General features: G+C 37.2%; 1 protein-coding gene across 3 annotated transcripts in view; it reads right to left on the reverse strand.

The window, feature by feature from the left end:
* The window catches only part of rab11fip4a (RAB11 family interacting protein 4 (class II) a), a 38,593-nt gene that overhangs the window by 3,084 nt on the left and 15,636 nt on the right, over positions 1-19,873 (reverse strand). The window contains exons 1-12 of one of the 3 annotated variants that reach the window (XM_059557145.1): positions 13,955-14,257; positions 7,578-7,816; positions 6,899-7,066; positions 6,024-6,158; positions 4,392-4,427; positions 3,769-3,868; positions 3,474-3,577; positions 2,814-2,954; positions 2,616-2,697; positions 922-1,059; positions 684-839; positions 16-159 (exon numbers count right to left, since the gene is read on the reverse strand). In XM_059557145.1, coding sequence (XP_059413128.1) covers positions 16-159; positions 684-839; positions 922-1,059; positions 2,616-2,697; positions 2,814-2,954; positions 3,474-3,577; positions 3,769-3,868; positions 4,392-4,427; positions 6,024-6,158; positions 6,899-7,066; positions 7,578-7,732 — 1,359 coding nt within the window. In that variant the 5' untranslated portion in view covers positions 7,733-7,816; positions 13,955-14,257. Of the gene's footprint in view, positions 1-15; positions 160-683; positions 840-921; positions 1,060-2,615; positions 2,698-2,813; positions 2,955-3,473; positions 3,578-3,768; positions 3,869-4,391; positions 4,428-6,023; positions 6,159-6,898; positions 7,067-7,577; positions 7,817-13,954; positions 14,258-19,873 lie in introns of those variants that run through there. The other 2 variants (XM_059557143.1, XM_059557144.1) reach the window with 2 other exon arrangements.

Genomic DNA, 19,873 nt, shown 5'->3' on the forward strand with positions numbered 1-19,873 from the left:
GAATGTTGTTCTCACCTCATCTCTGGAGGCATTGTCTATCTCTGCTGCCAGTGACTGGGCCTTGGTGTGACATGCGAACAGGTTTTTGGCCTCGTAAAGGCTGAGGCTGAGAATCTGTCCGTTCAGATCATCGTTCTGGTCTCTGAGTTTATGGTTTTCCTGTGAGAAGTTTAAACACATCAGTGTGCAAATCATACTGAATGCAAGGAGGTAAACAGTACATGTACATAATATCTAGCAGTGGTTCTCGCTAGGGGGCCTCAGCACACTTCCAAGCGAGCCACAAAACGGCTTGACTTGATTTAAAATAAGCTCAAATCAAGGTATGCTTTAATCAGCTCTAATTTTTCTTAGGAACCAGCATTCCCATGGCCTTGAAAAAACAGCTTATAAGGGAATTTTAAAAGTGTGATTTCCAGACCTGGAAAAGTCAGAAATGTCTTCTAATTATCTAAGATTTTTTTTTCCCTCAAATGTCTGTTTGTGATTTGAAACATCTAATCTGATAATTACAAAAGACTGGAATTATGTTAATTCACTGGTCATAAAAAGTGTGAACCCTGATATATATGAAGTTGTTGAAATGGCTAGAATTGTGGAATGTATTGTATTGAATGCAATTAATTATAATTATTTTATTTATAAATATGTAATGTTTATTGTATTAAATCTTTGCACTGTACCTGCTTAAGCCGTTTTACTTCATGCTCCAGTTCGATCTCTCGAGTCTTGGCGTTGTACTCGGACAGTCCTGCGGCGCTGCGTCCACGGCCGGGCTTCTCAGTCTCCAGTTTGAAGAGCTGCAGGTGCTCCAGTTCACGCCGCAGGTCCTCGATCAGCTACATGCACATGTGAATTGTGTGAGAGGTCTGGAGATTTATGTTTATGTGTATAATTGTGATTAAAATGACACTGTGCTACCTCCTGCATGGCCTCTCGCTCCTTCTGAAACTCATGTCTGTTCTGCCAAAGTTTATCCATCATTTTCCTGTACAGATCCATCTCATCCTTCAAACGCAGGCTTGTGTCTTCCAGTTTATCTGTCATACGCTGCTTCTCCTGTGCACAAATATACATAGTGAGTGACTAAAATCTCTACCATGAAATGGGGAATCTATCAACCACTATAAGGATGTAGTTATTCTGTCTAAAATCCTTCTTGTCTCTACAGCAAGACATTACTGATTTCAAATAAACCCATACCCACATATTTCTCAACATCATCTCATAAATGACTGCTAATTAAATTTGTAAAAACTAACATCAATTTTTTTTTTTGAGAACCGTTTACTTTTGCTTAGAACAAAACCAACTAATATATAAATCACTTGATTACATCTGAATGCTCAGTCTTGTGCCACTGATATATCTGTTAGAACAATTCTCTCATCATCTACTCACCCAGGTCATCTCAAATGTATATTGACTTTTTTATAATTATTATTTATTTCTGAGTGTAGGGATTTAAAGTGTGTTTTTTAAATGTGTATTTTATGGACTCTCAGAGATGGATTATTTTTCTAAAAATATTCATTTGTGTTCCACAGGAGAAAGACTAAAGACATCTAGGATGGGATGAAGATGAGTAAATGGTAAATTATTTTTTGGTGGAGTGCCAATTTAAGGCATTGTAGATATAACAGTAATATTTCTTGAAAAGCTGCTTTGAAACAATGTTTATTATAAAAACACTATACCAATAAAAATGACTTAATACATTTTTTTTTAATCCCTTTAAGACAAGTCAGTTCACTTGGCAGCCAGTTTGGACCCCAATGCAGCTGTTTTTTTTTGTTTGTTTTTTTAGGTAAGCAATAGGCTTACAAGTAAGACTCTCAGTCTCATCCACTTGAAAAATCTTTGAAAACCTTGTGTCAACATTGTATTTAATGTTTCCCTGCATTTCCTATCAACAATAAAATTTAAATTGAAAGGTTAAAAAAAAATGCATTTTCAGCCTAGTCCACTAGAGGACCTTTACTATTTTTTAGCTAAATCAGACAATGACCTAGTTTCGTAGCTTTATGGAAAGGCTACAGCGTCGAAAGTCATGCAGTTGCTCGACAATGCTTCACTCCGTCTCAGAGATCAAAGCCTCACAGGCTCTGCGTCTAAATACAGGGCTGCTAATGTCATGCAGGCAGGAGCTTTCACACTCATTACACTAGCGAATGCAGGCAGTATGAGAGAGTGTGCTGTTAACACTCACAAGCTCCAGGGATTTCACTGCCTGCTTCAGTGCACTCTCAGAAAAAAAGGTACAAAAGCTGTCATTTAAAAAGCTGTCAAGCATTTCAAACGGTACACTTTTGTACCTTTTAGATATTAATATATATACTTTAGGTACTAATATGTCCCCTTTAAGTTACCAATATGGACTCTTTAGGTATAAAGGTGTGTCTTTTAAAAAGACAACTTCTGAACCTTTTTTCTGAGAGTCTAAAGTCAGAAGTAATAGTGTGTAAATGGGTGCATTAACGTGTGTCAGTGAGACTATATTGCTATATTTTCATTGTTAAACAAACCATGTGATGCATCGCCTGATGTGTGATGTGGGTTGTGGTGATGGTCAAACGAGTTCTACTCAAGAGCTTGAGATTTGATGCATATCTGACCTGGTCCAGTTTCTCAGTTTGAGACTTGAGTCTGCACACATTCACTTTCATCTCTGCATTCTCCTCTTCTAGCTGCTGGACCCTGTGGGGAGAAATCATCCATTATAAAGTAGTATGCCACATGCTGCCCTTCTAAAAAGTTCTTGAAACCTCCACATGCTTCATATACATGTTTTTGTGAGTTTCCTGATTAGGTACCTGTTGCTAAGCATTTCAATCTCAGTACTCTTGTCTCTCTCCATCTTACTGTAGGCCTCTCTGTGTCTCTTCAGCTCCTCCTCTAAACCTTGCTCCGCACGCGTCTCCTGATCTTTGATCTGCTCCTCCAGCTCATGTACCCTGATGGGAAAACATGTACAAACACACATACTGTATATCCAAGAAAGCATGTATGTGACAAAGGATTAATAGAGCATAAACATTAATACTGTGAAATATAATTACAATTTAAAAATAACTAATGAATTAAATGGAATGTATTCCTGTGATGCAAAGCTGAATTTTTAGCAGCCATTAATGCAGTCTTCAGTGTCACATGAATATGCTGATTTGCTACTCAAGAAACATTTATTAATAATAATATTATTTTTAATGTTGAAAACAGTTGTGTTGTGTTATCAAGACAGCATTTTATTATTTCTTTTGTAACATTCTAAATGTCTTTACTGTAATTCTAGATCAACTTAATTGATTATCGCTGAATAAAAGTATGAATTTCTTTTCAAAAAAGTCTTATGACCCCAAACTTTTGAATGGTAGTAGAATTACTAATAAATAATAAATCAGCCATGTACATAATTACATTAGATTGATCACTATACTGTAGTGTGTCTGTAACTAATAGTCAGCTCTCTTTACCTGTGAACTAGTTGTGTGTTTTCCTGTTTAAGTTTGGACTTCAAATCTCCATTAGCCAGACTGTCGTTCTCAAGCTCTGTTATCTTCTTTTCCAAATAACTCACCTGCAGTAGAAATACAGAAGAGCTAAATATTATAATAATTTCTTATAGACAACATTCTCCGAATCATATTCACAGTAAAAAAACAATATTGCAGTGGCCTTAAAACGTATATCCAAAGCATTTTTATTTTGTGCATTAAGCCTAAGCAATTTATAGGGTCTTCAGTGACAATATTATTATGCTTCCAGGACCTTCTCGGTGATGTCAATGTCACAGGAGTCGATGCTGTCTCTGAAAAGGTCCTCTGTGCTGCCCTGACTGCTGCTGAAGTTACTGTGGTGGAAGAGCTGTCTGTGGGACACACAGAGAAACTGAAGTTACTGATCATTCTTCTCTCTGAACAGTTAGTGACTTACGCTGCATCAGAAATCAAATACTGATGTACTATATAGTGGACAAAACAAACATGCAAAAAAAAAAAATATTCAAATTCATAGCAGTAAAAAAAAAAAAAAAAACGAAACGCAACAAGTAGCCTGATGACTTCTACTGAGAATTCTGGAGTGTGCATTTGATGGACAGTTTACTATCCCATGAGGCCATGGGAGAGGATTTATGAATGGCAGTGGAGTGGAGGTCATGAGACAGGATGGAGGCTGTAGTATGTCCAAATTTAATTCATAAAAATATTAATAGTATATATATGCTATATAGAACATCCTTTTTTACCATGAAAAATTAAGTTCAGATTCAAAAGTAGCACCTACTCAGTATGTGATTTCAGACACACTGATAGTCAGGCAATGGGTTTTAATCCAGCGCTTTGTAATCTCATATTCTACAGATCGTGTGAAAATAAAGACAAGAGACTTACCGACCAAATGCTGTACTGGAAATTTTCCTGTTTGGGCTGTAAAAAGAAACGGAAAGAAATCCCTGTATTAGAAAAAAAAAGTTCATAAAAAAATTATAAAATACCATGCTGTTCAAATCCAGTTTAAAAGACAGACAGACAGACAGACAGAGAGACAGACAGACAGACAGACAGATAGATAGATTTTTTGAGCCTAATTACTAATTCACTACTGCTCCAAGTGGCCAAGATCATGTGCTGCAGTCAGTTTGTCCTAGGTCATGAGATTACACTGATAATCAGACAGCTCTGGAGGACCTCAGTAAAAATAGAATACCTGCACTCTTATTATAAACCTGTGTTTATGTAACTGTGTGACCCACTGTGTGACCCACGTCACTCTTTAAAGGCCTCCTCTCATTACATCCCACAGGTCTGAACTCAAACAGCTCGCTGAAAATACAAGTCAGCTCTCCTGTCCTCATATCTAATCCAACCCAGCTATCACAGCACTGACGAAACACATTTAAGAAAAACAACAACAACAACAAAGCCAGACAATCTGCAAACCAAGGGAGATGAGGACAAATACACTCACTGCATTCACACACAAGCCCTCAAAGGGCAGGTACACATAGTTCTTCACTGCGGCGGTGTAACCCAGTACCTTTGTGATTCTTCATAGACATAAACAGAGAAGTAGCTCCAGCTACAATGTTCTTCCGCAAGACGCAAGAAGTTATGTTTATTAACCGCTAGAGCGTCAAAAGTTACCGACTGCAGCTTTAAGATGGAGGAAGGAGCAAGTTAAAGTAAATAAATACATGTAGGCCTATATCTTAATCAACACTCGATAACAAAAAACATACACATAAAAATATTTGGGTGTAACCAAAAATGGTTTATTTTGCAAAATATTTGTGTATGTTTATGCTTACAGAGTGCTGCAGGAGTGAGCACATGATTAAAGTTTTTTTTAATGGATTTTGTTTAAATGTTGGAAATAAGGTCCGCGGTAAACAGAAGCTCAAGATATTTTCACGTTTTATTCTACAACATAAAATACACCAATAACAATGTGATTTATACAATTTTTGTTCTGAAGTTTTTATGTGTCTTGAAAAAAAGGCTGTTGCTAACATGTAGCTAAATGGGACTTTTGGGTGACATTAAACATCAGCATGCCAAACAGGAAAACTCATCTTCGCACTAATCTGAATGTATTGTGTTCAAACCTTTACTCTTGCAAACTAACTCCAGCCTTCCAACTTGAGTTTAAAATAAGACTCAGAGTGTTTTCAAAAGCTTAGTGATGGTGACTTAATGAATAACCTTTAACTTCTACCGACAGTATTTAGGCTTCAAAATCATAAAAGCTTTGTTATTTTATCTTGATGGACAAAATGTACATGTACAAGAATCTTTTTTTTGGTCCAACCAACTTTTGTTGGTCGCAGAGATTATTTTCTGCATAATCGAAGAGCCAATGGAAAAATCTGACTGGCTTTTTGTTCAGGGAACCAGTGTAATGCTATAGTGTTATACTTCTATATTGAATAACAAAAATACTGTACATCATCCCTGTAGCTCTCCATTAAAGTAACATGCTATTATCTTAGCAACATGCTCAACTCACACTCTGTCGTCTCTTACCTGTTAGCTTTGAGGTTCTTGAGTCTGGCCTCTAAGTCATTGAGCAGGTTGACTTTCTTGCAGCACTGAGAGCAGTAAACATCCAGAAGCTCGCTGTTGTACAGGTGCCTGATCTTCTGAGGGGTCTGACCCGCACTGCAAACACCATCAAGTGTTGATCAACACTGGCAGTAGAAGCATTCAGATTGTACTTGCTCACTTCATTTAATAATATGAAATGGCAAGATATTTCATATTTTTCATAGTTGGAAAAGAATGTATATTCTATATATGTTATTGATTTCATGATAGGATTATCCTTGATTCAATCAGAATCACACAGAGCAAATGAGAACAGCTAACCATACAAAACTCCCACTGTATGCCAAAAGCGTTTCATAATTATAGTCTGTTGTGATTTTATGTTTAACAATTGATTGAGTTGATTAATTGCTGTCAAAAGCATTAATGCAACAGAGTGTATTTGTGTCAGAATTATAACTACTATGCAGTAATAATAGTCTTAGTAAATATTATGAAAATATATCTCTGTCATAATCCAAAAATATGAAATTAAATTCTGAAATTGTGCAAACATTTTATTTTGACCAGAAAGAACATTTTAAGCACATGCAAGTTATCATTGACATAATGCACTTTTTTATTTTTACTTTATTTTTTTGTGCTTATGTCTGGGGTAAGGATGTGCTTAATTGCCATGAAAATAATAATTAAGCAAAATGTAATTTCTTTTTTTATTTTTACTTGTTTTTGCTTCACCTTTTCATGTTTGGTTTTATGCTATTCCCCCTTATTCATCCATGCAATCAAATGAAACATACAGAACAACCCCATATGTCAGGATTTGATGTGAGAGGTGTGCTAAATTCAGTTACCTGGAGGGCAGAGAGGAGCCCAAGTCAGAGAAACCATTGGTGCGCGTGTCATCATCAGGGATGGGGCTGCTGGGAGTGAAGTCCACATCTTCTCCCTCTCCATAGTCCTCAAACTGCTCCTCCACTGAGATCACTGAAGCGGCTGCTGACGACACCATCTGACCACAGCTGAACCCAAACCCACACCTCTCACTTTAACTCTTACAGTTCATTCATTTGATTAAATGTAGTGCTTTCAACTGATTAATCACGATTAATCAGATCCAAAATAAAAGTTTTGTTGACATAATATATGTATGTATACTGTGTATATATATTATGTACATATAAATACACACGCATGTATATATTTCAGAAAAATATGTTATGTTTATGTGTTAAATATATTTATCTATAATATAAATTATATGAATATAAACTGATATTAAATATTTTCAAAAAACACACTGTATGTGTGTGTATTTATATAAACAATAAATATACACAGTACACATACATATATTATGCAACAAAAACTTTTAGTTTCTATGCAATTAATTGCTTGACAGCAATAATTAAATGTAATTTTTTTAAATTAATTAATGAAACAATTATTAAATTCATTTTTTAGCTAAACTTCTGACAACATATATTTGGCTTCTTAAGCTCAAATAATGCTAAAACAGCAACAACAGAAAACCTAATCATTAATGATGCTGACTTGTTTCCACGCAGAAAGAGTCCTCCCAGTCCTCCTCCTTTCTCATCATGACGTCCTCCTTCAGAAGATTCGGACCCTGTCCCGCTGTCTCCTGCACTGTCCATGTCTGCCTCCTGCACGTCCCGTCTGCCCATTGCTTCCTCATCAGAATACAGCTGGCACTCTGGATACGGCCGCGTGCACACAATGATCGGGGGTCCCAGACGCCCCTCCCCATGCTGCAAACAGATATCATGCAAAAGCTGTTGAATAAAGTCATATTGCTAAAAAATCCAAATGTAACATCAAAACTAGACCAGATTACTCTCTGACTCACTATGTGGTCTCTTCACACACACAACTTGGTGAGGTGACATGAGAACTTAAGAAGACCTTTCTCAGAGGGACACAAAAGATAATGGGTCAAAGGTTATGGAAACTTTGCTCATTAACCCCATAAGACACAACGGACGCCAAGAGAGGACAAAGGTAGGTCATAACGGTGAACTCGTGTGACTAACGAATAGTGAGTGTAAAGAGAAGAAAAGGACGAGGATTTAGATTGCATGGCAGAGACATAGTAAAAGGCAGAGACATGGCAGAGAAATAGTGCTCTCAAAGTGAAATAATATTTAAATAATCTCCATTTTACACCACCATTTCTCTGCTCACTCTCACAAGGTTTGACTGTTTGTTTTTTTTTGTTTGCATCCATTCTGTCCTACAACAGCTGCAGTTCAAAATATTAATTTAGTTATTAAATTTCATGTCACATCTCAATGGCAGGAGGACAATGGGAATCAGCTGATGTTGCCCAGTGGCTCATTGTTATTTGCACAGACAGAGCAGAATAATTATCACTATAAGAGATTGTTAAAATGCCATTCAATTTATGATATTTTGTCCTAATTTAACGTAATGCTTATGTGTAAACAAACACTCAAATGGACTTATAGGCTCCCTAAAGAACAGCTTTAGATCTTATAATCTTATAAGAGATCTTTACTGCTCTCTATATTACTACTGCTTGATTAGCACAGGAATGTAAGAGTCAGCTGTTCTACTCTCCTTTGATCCCTTACTCTTTATGCTAAGCCTTTACCATATTTTTCCCTCTTCCTCAATTTTTCTTTGCTCAATAATATACAGTACAGCGGATTTAAAAATATATATTTTTCCTTCAATCGCAAACTCAGCCTTTTTCTAAAGCATTTGGTTCATATCTGAGTGTATCTCAGTGAGTGCAGCAGTGTTTCTGAAGTGACCCCTCTCAAATTCACACCTCAGCGAGTCCGTTTCCTTCCTTTGTAGGTCACACATGAAAATGAAAACGACTTTAAAATAGATTGATGAAATAGTATTTTCTTCTAAAACATCTACTCAATATTTATTACAACTTATGCTGATTAAGGAAATCTGCAGTGTAGAACCAACATGTCTCGCATATAGCCAACCAAACTAGCAATTTAGCAATATTAACTTGCTATTAATATAAACTATATATATATATACAGTCTTTAAACTAGTCCTTTGCATTTATTAAAAAGGCCTGGAGGAAAAAAGCTTCTAGTCTGTCCGGTCTGATCTGAGATTACGCCTACGAAAAGGAAATCTAACGGTCAGCTTCAGGATTGAACATCATAGGTCTAGTCGCAAATCTGAGTAAAACTTTGATTCTTCCCACATGGCTGGATCTTTGGAGATAAGAGCGGAGAAGCAGATTACTGATGACCGAAATCTGCATAGTCTTAATGTGAAGCTTTGACAGCAAAATAGAGGTCCTCCCTGCTGAGCAGCGACTGATGAATGCAGCCCTATCAGATACCCTCCGACTGCAGTAATGTAAGAGGAGATGCAGGGGTCTCCTGCAGTGAGAGCCCAGATAAATGAACTAGAAACTAAGACCCATTTTGGTTCAAACCGACCTGAATCTGCCAGCTCCCCTTAGACAGCACTGTCTGGAATGCCTAGACTTAACATTCATTATTTAGCCTCTTCTACTGACAGACTGCTTTTAATGTTAGGCATGCATTCATACACAAACATTCATACCATTTTATAAACCAAGAAACATAATACTTAATAGAGTTATATGTATTTCACTGATGAAAGCAGTTAAAAAAACTGTGACTATAATTTCACTCAACTCTGTGTATATGGTGTAGTGACTTGATTTTATGTGGCTGATTAACTTACGATTCATATTACCGACACATTTTCTTTAAAATAAATAGCCTTTGAAGGGAAGCTTCACTTTAATGCAGTTGTTCTAAGTTAGACTTTTACTGTTCAAAACTACAGGTATCAGAATAGTATTTTCATGTTACAACTGAGAATCAAAGCAGGGCCAGTTTGCAGATTTTGCTGTCTGCAGATTTTTAAGGTTAACACGATGGACTAATACTGTCATGCTGCAGTACTGCTGATCCACCTGTACCTCCAGCATTTCATGCAATATTGCTGAGTACAGACTAAGTTGCATCAAAATAAATCTGGGATGCTAAGAGCTAAAATACACCCACCAGTGTGTCCACAGTGCTTACAGTGGGCTGATTTGGAGGGATGATCATCATTAAAAGCCAGTGATTCTGTTCTGGAATATGTAGCCAGGTATTGATTCAAACACATTTATGTCATTACTGACCGAAAGCAATACAAAATGGTCAGAAAGTACACTACCATTTCAAAGTATGGGGTCAGTTAGTTTTTTAAGGAATAATTGATTTTATTCAGCAAGGATGCATTTCATTGATTAAAAGTATATATATATATACATTGATAATAATAAAGAAATGTTTCATGAGCAGAAAATCTACATATTGGAATGATTTTGTATTAAACGCTTATGACCTGGCTGCTGAAAATTTAGCTTTGCCATCACAATAAATTACATTTTAGAATATATTCCAATAGAAATCCTATAATAATATATTCACAATCACAACATTATGGTTTTCTGTATTTTTGCATCAAATACATGCAGCCTCGCTAAGCATAAGATACTTTTTTTCAAAAGCATAAAAGCAATCCAACCCCAGATTTTTGAATGGTAATGGACTAAACGTGATTAATGCGACACTATTTCTTTGTCTCGGAGCATGCCTGGAAACATTAAAATGCACAACATGTCCCAAAGCACTCAGATCTATAAATAATACAGAAGTTTTGTCTGTGAAGTCTAGGAGAAGATGTGTGATGGTGGAATGCACCTAGATATCTCACTCATATACATTATTAGATTATTTTCCTCAGTGAAAGCAGTGCAAATATATTTATTTTTTCTGCTCATGTTTAGATGCGGTTTATTTTTTCTCTGCAAATCTGGAGACGATCAGCACTTCTTTACAGATCTGCCACCTTAAGATGACAGCAACCCACACAAACAAACAAACAAACACAACACTCAATCAGTTCTGGCTAGCGTCCAAAGTGCACCATCATATTCACAGCCTTTCAAGTGCAGCTCACAAGAAATGTCAAGTGTGCACATGAACATGACAGAAAAGCCTCTCAAAGACAACAGCGATCCCTACCAGTACCACACACAGTAGCTGCTGTTTTTAGGGATTTCTCAGGTAACAACCCACTTCAAACACACATTTTGGACCACCTGATTCACTGCCTCAAAACAATATGTACTAAGAGTTGAAACCCTGTATCTTGAAATAGCTTTACCTTTAACATTACTGTTTTTGCTAAATGCTAGTTTTGGCTAGTGACCCTAATGAACCTGTGAACTAGCTAGCTAAGATGAAAACAACAGAAACATGCTAGTGACTGACATTCAAGCTGGGTGCTCATTTTTGTATCAACTCCGTTTGGCTGGTTTTGATTGAGATCTCAGTGGAAATGCAGCTGGATAGCTGGCCATCTCACTGCCTACACAATCAGCAGACAAAGGGCAGAGTGGATTTAGCAGGAGCCATGAGTCATAATCCAGCTCTCAGGGCTCTAAAACTGTCGGCCGCCCTTCCCTGGACGGTATCAAAGCGAAACACCTTTGAACTCTTTATTGACCTTGAAAACGGTAACCCAGCAAACACAGAGAAAGGTCATCCAGAGCCGCAATAACACAATCAATACTGCAGGGGCATTTGGCTTAGCAAATTACCGTATTATTATTTAAGAGCATGTGTAGGCATCCCTTTGAAAGCAAGACATGTTGAGACAAGTGGAAATTTGGTTCTCAATTTATTTGCTCTAACATCCAGGCACAATCATAGAAGTGTACCACTGACTTCAAAAGGTCGGTCACCAAATGTTCATCCACTCCTCTCCCTTGGCAGAGCAACAGTCTGGATGCACCACATTATTGAGTTTCCAAACTGCTATTAACCTCTTGTCCCAACTATAACACTGAATTATATCTTTTGCTGGGCTTTGCATTATGACTTCTATGAAATGGTAGTACAGATAGTGCCCTTGGTCCTGCACAGATTCTCTGCTGCCCATGCAATAATCAGGCCTGATACAGCATTTCATAACAGATGGATATCTAAAGCTGTCAGACCAGCTGATAAATGACTAATCTTAAATGCAGTAGACAAGAGAACTGGATTGACTTATGTACAGTACCTATTTATACCGCATCAGCTTATACTGTTTAAGAGTGGATGACATTAAACCAAGCAAAAGTTAGAATAAAAATGATAAAACTCCAGAAAAAATGCTCACTATAGCTTTATTTTACTTCTTATTGAGCAAGGACACATTAAACTGATCAAAAGAGACATTTAGAATTTTACAAAAGAATTTCGTAATAAATAGTATTTTAAATAAATTAAGTTCTTTTTAACATTCTATTCATTTAATGATACTGCAAAAAAAAAGTGCCACGGTTTCCACAAAAAATATTAAGTAGAACAACAGTTTTCCACATTAATGATAATAATAAGAAAAGCTTCTTAATCATCAGATCAGCACATTAGAATGATTTCTGAAGGATCATGTGACACTAAAGACTGGAAGCTGCTGAACATCTAGCTTTGTCATCAGAGGCATAAATGACATTTTAAAATATTTTCAAATAGTTAATTTAGACTGTACCAATATTTCAGAATAATAATGAGAGTTATAAAAACCTAGACAGAGCTTGTGCTGACATCCAATACACTAATGCATTATATGATACAATTATGCTTAATTTAAGACATTTTATTATTTTAAATATGTATGACAACTTTGAGAGATAAAAACAATGTTATTTCAACCACACATATGCTGTGTTTAGAGCAGACTCATGACTAACTGTCCTCCGCAGTGAGGGAACAGGGCTTTGTATTGACTAAACTTTGTCTACAAAGAACATTTATCAGCATATAGCTGACAAGCTCTCAGCAGTAAAACTTAAGAAGCCATTAACATTTTGGCAAAACAAACCACGAGAGAAACCGGGGAAGGAATTTTAATAGACGTCTAACCCTATTGTTTCTTGACCTTTCTAAATTGTCCCCTGCCAGTGGAATAACATTACTGCAACATTAAGAAACACACACATTCATACAAACACAATATAGATGCGGTACTGCCAGCAGGTAGTCATTAACACATCGAAGAGTCTTCCCAAACCACCCCAGTCCACTCAAACTCCCCTTTCATGTTCACACAGTCCCTTCTAACTATCAGCCATATTCAAAACTCCACAGTTCCTCCCCTTCCACAACCCCCAACCCCACAACAACTCCCAGCACACACCATTAGCCCTGTTCCCAAGAGACACAGAATTAACTGTTTAAGTTTACAACAGAAATCAACCAGGCTGCTAGTTTTTCTACACCATTAGTCTCATTTGAGGTGCAAAGCTTGGGATTTTCTCCAAGAACAGATATTTTCACCAGTCTGGCATTTAAGAAATAAAGTAAGAGGAAAACAGAAACAATGGGGTCACCAACGGTTGTTGGGTAGACGAAAGCAGACATGAACACACACGCACTGCCAAAAAACCCATCAACACACAGTCCAAACACACACGGTCTGATTAGCATTTCAATAGCATGACCCCTCTCCCCTCAAACAGATCACCACACAATCCAGCCTGGCTCTCATTCATTCATTCAACTTGGCATTCAAGGGCAGGTGTAGCGTTTGGGAAACACACAGGCTGGGTGTGAATTCCTCCACAATCAGAGCCTTACAATATAAACTTACAATATAAAAATATATATATATATTTCATTGAGTTCCATCTCTCTAAAGTGCCACTGGGAGTCAAGGAGATCTACAAGAGATTCTCAGCATCAATGTTGGGAGAAGATGAACATTTGCGCTGAATGATTATTACAGAGGAAAGAGGATGAGAGGAAGAGCAGGAACAATGGACTTTGCTTTGGCTGCAGATAACGTTCACACATGCGAGTTTTCTCATCTCATCCTCTTACCCCGCCACTCAATAATGAAGATCCATCTCCTCCATCCTCTTCACCCGTGCCGGTTAAGCCCTCAACGGCTAAGGATGCCCAAGACTTGCTGTCCCCGTCTCGCTCCAGGATCCCCACCCTCACCACAGTCCAACAGGTGAAATATCAGAGTCCAGTCCTGTCAGATTTCAGTGGCTTCAGGTATCCCCGCCTACATCCACCGCTGCTCCAAACCGGCTCAGTCCTCCTCACACATGCACACACACTCGCTCCAACCTACAGCAACCGATCATGCGGCCGGCCACACACGGACAGAGACGCCTGCGATCTGGCAACAGTTGTTGGGCTTTTGGCCACTCCTCCCAGCAAATCACCTCCCTTACTCCGGCCTGTCACATTCCCTCCCTCTCTCTGCCTCGTTCTCTAGGTTGTTGCTAGGAAACTATTCAGCTAAGCCGCCCCACAGCCGTGAGTGTGCTCCCTCGCAACACACACAGCTATCTTAAGCCTAACCTCAGCTGTGCTGGATAATACACACAATTATGTATAATTGGCCTTCTCCTCGTTTAAATACCATGACAAATAATGCAAATAGGTAAATAAGATACAGAGAAATCAAAGTATCAATAGGCGGTCAATCATGGCCTGAAAAAAATAAAACAGGCAGTTTTTTTTATAATCAAAATGAAAACAACATTCTAGTATTATGCCCTATTTAAACCATAAGCCAAGCATATGTCTTTGATAATCCCTCACACAGATGCCAAAATGTTTATTGGCTCAACAAAATACTATAATAATGTATTAATTTGCTGCAAACAGAAATAACAAATAACAAATGTTCTCTGAAACAGATATCTGTGAATCTGGCAACATTTTATTATGCTGGTTGTTACATGACGGCAGTTCAGAAATTAAATATATGGCAAGTGGCTGTAAAGGGTTAAAGCTCTATTGCTTTTGAAAATTTTGCGCCACCTACACTGAACCCTACCCTAAACAGATAATGTTAAAACATAATTGTTGTAGCAACTATGCCATTTCAGCTCACTTTGTAAGCTCTTTCATCATAACATGGGACTCCTTAGTGCAGTGCTATACCAGGAGAGCTACTGAGCAAGTTTATTATATCAGAAAAGCTATACATATGGAGCTGGATATGTCATGTCAACACCAAAATATATTCGTTTACAAATCATGTTAAATGTGTTTTGAGGTGTAAGCACAGTATTCTGTAAGGAACCAGCTGAAAATATGTTTTTATTAATCAATAATTTATTGTTGGCATTTGTCACTAATGTTCTTTTTTGCTATAAATGCTCTAAATTGTATTTATAGGTAAGTTTTTGGAGTTTTCCTAAAATTTAAGTAGAGCCGTGTTTTTCGTTATGTTGTTATGTTGTTATGGTGTTATGTTGGATTTTCTTCTCCAAAGCCCTTCAGACAGACTTCAAAATGTGCAAATACATAAAATATTTATCCTGATCACTTTTAAGTGGGTTTAACAGTAAAAAAAATTGTGTTAGGGTTATTTCAACAATGAAATTGCTAATTCTGACATCATTTATTCCTCTCAATGTCATTCCAAACCTGTATGACTTTCTTTCTTCCATGGTACATAAAACATTTTGAAGAATGCTGGCAACCAAACAGTTTGGTGATCATTCGTTTATCAAACACTGAAACATTTATCAAAATATCTAGAAGAAGTAAAGTCATGCAGGTTTAAAGCAACATGAGAGTGAGTGCATGATTACATTTTTGGGTGAACCGTCCCTTTAAGCATACTGTAGCATTATTTAACATTAACAAGAAGTCTGCAAATAATTGAATAAAAAAAATGAACTAGAGTTCAATTTAATAACTAGAGTGGTCTTATGACTGATTTATTGAATATCTTAAGAGCTTCCTTAATTAACACTCCTCATAAATCCACAGCAATGAGCTCTCGCTCGAGGCAAAGACGGATGAAATAAAAATCGAATCACTGGTGAACATTTAGACATGTACATTCACACTTCCACAGCTGCAAGTGTGAAGCCTAACATATGCTGTGCTCTGCATATACGTGTAGTCTGAGAGTCATGTTTATGCAGGTGTGTGAGAGAGAGGGAGAGAACTAAAGAAAGAGCAATCCTCATCTGTTTCCTCCTTTCCACTGTGTATCAGTGATGCCCCACTTTTCCCATAATTCCCATGAGCTCAGTGCAGCAGCAGCAGCAGCAGCAGCGGGGGTTAGTTTCAGTCCAGACACATGCTCTTCTCTCTCTGTCAGAGCTATGGACACCTCTTCAAACCATCTTAAAATACATGACACATTATCTCTGTGATGCAGGCAAACAGATACAGTCTGAGCTTTAGTTGAGAAGATGGAAGAAAGAGAGCGACGGAGAGAGGGAGGGTGGAAATGCGAGAGAGGATGCTGTTAGATCAGGAGGGAGCTGGCTGCAGATGAATAGATGTTCACACAGCTCTCTCACCAACTGCTACTCGGCTCCTGATGCTGTTTATACAGCCAAAGCCATTCTGTTTCAGACATGTTTTACTCAGATTGCAGGTTTTAAAAATACTGTGTAATAAAAGACAGCTGTTATTTCAGTAAGGTGTGGTTGCTCTCCACCTGCTTCCTGTTGTCGTGTCTCAAAGGAAAATAAACAAATGCATATTTTTTTTTCACAGATGCTATTTGAACATGAAAAATAATGTTAGACAATTTTTACAAGCAGTCAGAGTTTTAGAAGAAAATGTGAGTGGTGCTTGACTATGGGTATCCAGGGTGGTTCTCAAATAAAACCACCATAGCTGCATCCTCCAAAGGTCGCATTTTTCAGCTGCATACGTCATTAATTAATGATAATTAAACAATATATTGCAGAGTGTGTTTTTGTGCTGGTACAGGCCTGTTATGGACAAATAAACATGACACTATAACCGCCAGTAGGTGTCTTAATGAGTGATTCATTTAATCATTTAATTCAATCGATTTGTTGAAAATGGGTGATTTATTTAGAAATGAAGCAAGTGACTCCCCAATTTTCATACTATCCATCCTAAATAGTATGTGAGATTAAAATGTGTCCCAAAGCATAGTATGTCGAAAAGAGTATGCCAAAAGTTTCTGTATGGTCTATTATTTCAGGTAGCTTTTTGAAGTGTTGATCTAATGGCTAATATTGCCCACAATCCATTGTGCTTTGGCAAAGGATTCAGTTCAAAACTACAAACACATGGTGGATGTGTGCGACTGACAGTTAAGTAGAGAGGTTTAGATAAAGCGGTTTGAGTTACTAATAATCAGCATTTAACCTGATAAAAAATATATTTATTTAATTTAATCTGTATTATATTTCATCTGCAGCAACAATGTAAACTTTCATAAATATCTGTTTGGCCATTAACTTCTAAATTATTCATTCAGGAACGAAACACTGCAGTATTGCTGTGAGACACACAAGTGGTCTGCTCTAACTTAGTTTAAATTATTTTATTGGCGAAACAGAAAAAAAAATGTAACTCATTCAATATAAATTTCTTGTTTTTAAACTGTTGTATAAAATCAATACAACATTTAGCAATCTTGAATTGTAGGGGCATTCTAACTGCATTCTAATAGGCTTTTGGACTCTCAAGAGACATTTTGCTTGTTTTTTGCGAAGTCAGTGTCATAATAATGTCAGCTTACACATCATTAAAACAACAATTACGATGTTACTGTAGACGATAAATAACGCACACCCCTATTAAGATGTTCTGAGGGTTTTTATACATCTGCTATGTGGTTTCTTGGGTGTACGGAGTGATTTTAGACACCTGTTGTCTGGATGCTAGTATGTTGTAGGTACAGTATTGGCCAGAGTCAGACTGTGTGGCTGCTATGGTGTACCGAGTGATTTTTAAATGTCTCAGATTGTTCTGGGGGGTTTCCAGCACATTCTGTATTTGCCAACATGTTCTATCTGGTTGCTAAATTGGTTTGAATTGAGATTTTGAGGTGCTAGGATGTTCTGGATGCTAGGGTTGAATTGCTATAAGTGGTTGCTTACTTCATAGAATTTGTATGCTTAGCACTAAGGATTTGTTCAGTTTTATAGCAATAGTAATGCTTGCGATGAGCCAAATGCCAGAGGGAATCAGACAACACACACATACTGGATAACATCAAATTATCAATGAGTTGAACAAAAACAAAAAAAATAAAAATGTCAACAGCCCTAAAGCTTAAGATGCTCAATCGAAGCTTAAAATGTTCTTGCAGCTATAGTGTAACAGAGTGGATTAGAAAATGAATAGATGAAGTGAGAGACAGCAAGAGTAAGAAGCAGGCAGAAGAGCAGGAGGGAACACAGTGAGCCCAGGCTTGGCAGTTTGGGCACAGTGTGCATACAAATGACTGTATTCCTCTATAATCTAAAAGCAGAGGTCTGAACTGGTGGATTGCAGTGTATAAATGGGTCACAGGTCTGTTCTGATAGGCTCACAGACAGCAAAACAAAGTTAAATGTAACTAACCATGTAATCGTGCATTGAAACTACACAACGTATAAGAAGAAAACAACCCAGACTACACTAGATATGAGTTAATTTGCAATGCAGAATGGTTTGGAATTTTAGTTTTTAATTGGACTAAGCTGGTTTGCTGGTCTTAACTTGCACCCAGCCTAGTCAAAATGGTTTTAAAGGGGTTTTGGGGACATCTGCACCCTGCTAAACCAGATAAACAACTTGGCAACTTTTTGTTGGGAGGCAATCCTAAACGTGCCCCCCGATCTACTGTACATAAAGGTGTACTCACACTAGGCATGGTTGTTTCGCAATTTTTTTTAAAACAACAACTACATCACCTCGTCTTGTGGTTAAAGTGGTGCCTATTTGCAGTATATGTAGGCATTTGAAGCATATTGTATAAACAAAAGAGTGAAATAAGCAAGTAGGCTATTTGACCGAAATTCCAGAATCGTATCAAGCTGATTATCTAGTGCGGTGAATGTTTAGGGTTATCAACCAATGGAATAGTACATTTTATTCTTTCCAACAACAAATCCCTTGAATGCAACGAGCTTGTTAAATAAAATAACTTCATAAGTGTGAAATGTGAAGTTTCCGATAGCGTGAGAAGGTAGTAGAGAAGTGCTCTCGCTCAGCACAATGGAGTGCATCGTTTTGTTAACTTTGTGGTTTATTATTATTTTGAGCCTATGAGATGCGGTGACACACAGCCCTCTCATATATTGCAGATCTATCGCTTTTGCCACTTAGAAAATTTCACGCAATCGCACTGCACGTATCAGAAGTTCTGAACTCTGGCGCGGTTCAAAACGCCTAGTCTGAGTACAACCTAAATGTGTCTCTGTTCACGCAAATCATTCATGATCCAGCTTCACCTTCAAGTGAGTATAAGGTTTTTTAATGAATCTTTGCAAATCACCTTCCCTAATAATGTGCTATAGTTAGCAAGTTCCGCGGCTAGAGTTTACAGTCTCATGAGAACAGCTTGTCACCCCATGGAAGACAGGGGAGGGGTCAGCAGATCATTATCATTTAAAGGGACATGCACTGAAACAGCTTGCTGAGAACAGAGCTGTTTTTGACAAGGTAAAAAAAGGTTGTTTTACACTACCATTGAGAAATTTAACCAAAGTATGTTATAGACTTTTCATGAAGACCCTAAAAGAATGATATCAACTTGTGGAAAATGAGCATCTGATGAGCACTTTAATACAATTCAGTGTTTAACTATAAGAACCAGTGTGTTTTAATTGTAACTAAAAAATAAAACTATTAAAAATTATTTTGAAAAAAATGTAATTTTGCCTTTACAAACAATTAAAATAGGTTTAATTACTAAAATTACTGAAACCAAAATAAAACCAAATTAAAGTTACATTAAAATATTACAAATAAAATTTTTTTTAAAGAAAACTGAAAATATAAAAATAAAAA

The sequence above is a fragment of the Carassius carassius genome, chromosome 1 (genome assembly GCF_963082965.1).
Source record: "Carassius carassius chromosome 1, fCarCar2.1, whole genome shotgun sequence".
Classification (NCBI taxonomy): domain Eukaryota; kingdom Metazoa; phylum Chordata; class Actinopteri; order Cypriniformes; family Cyprinidae; genus Carassius; species Carassius carassius.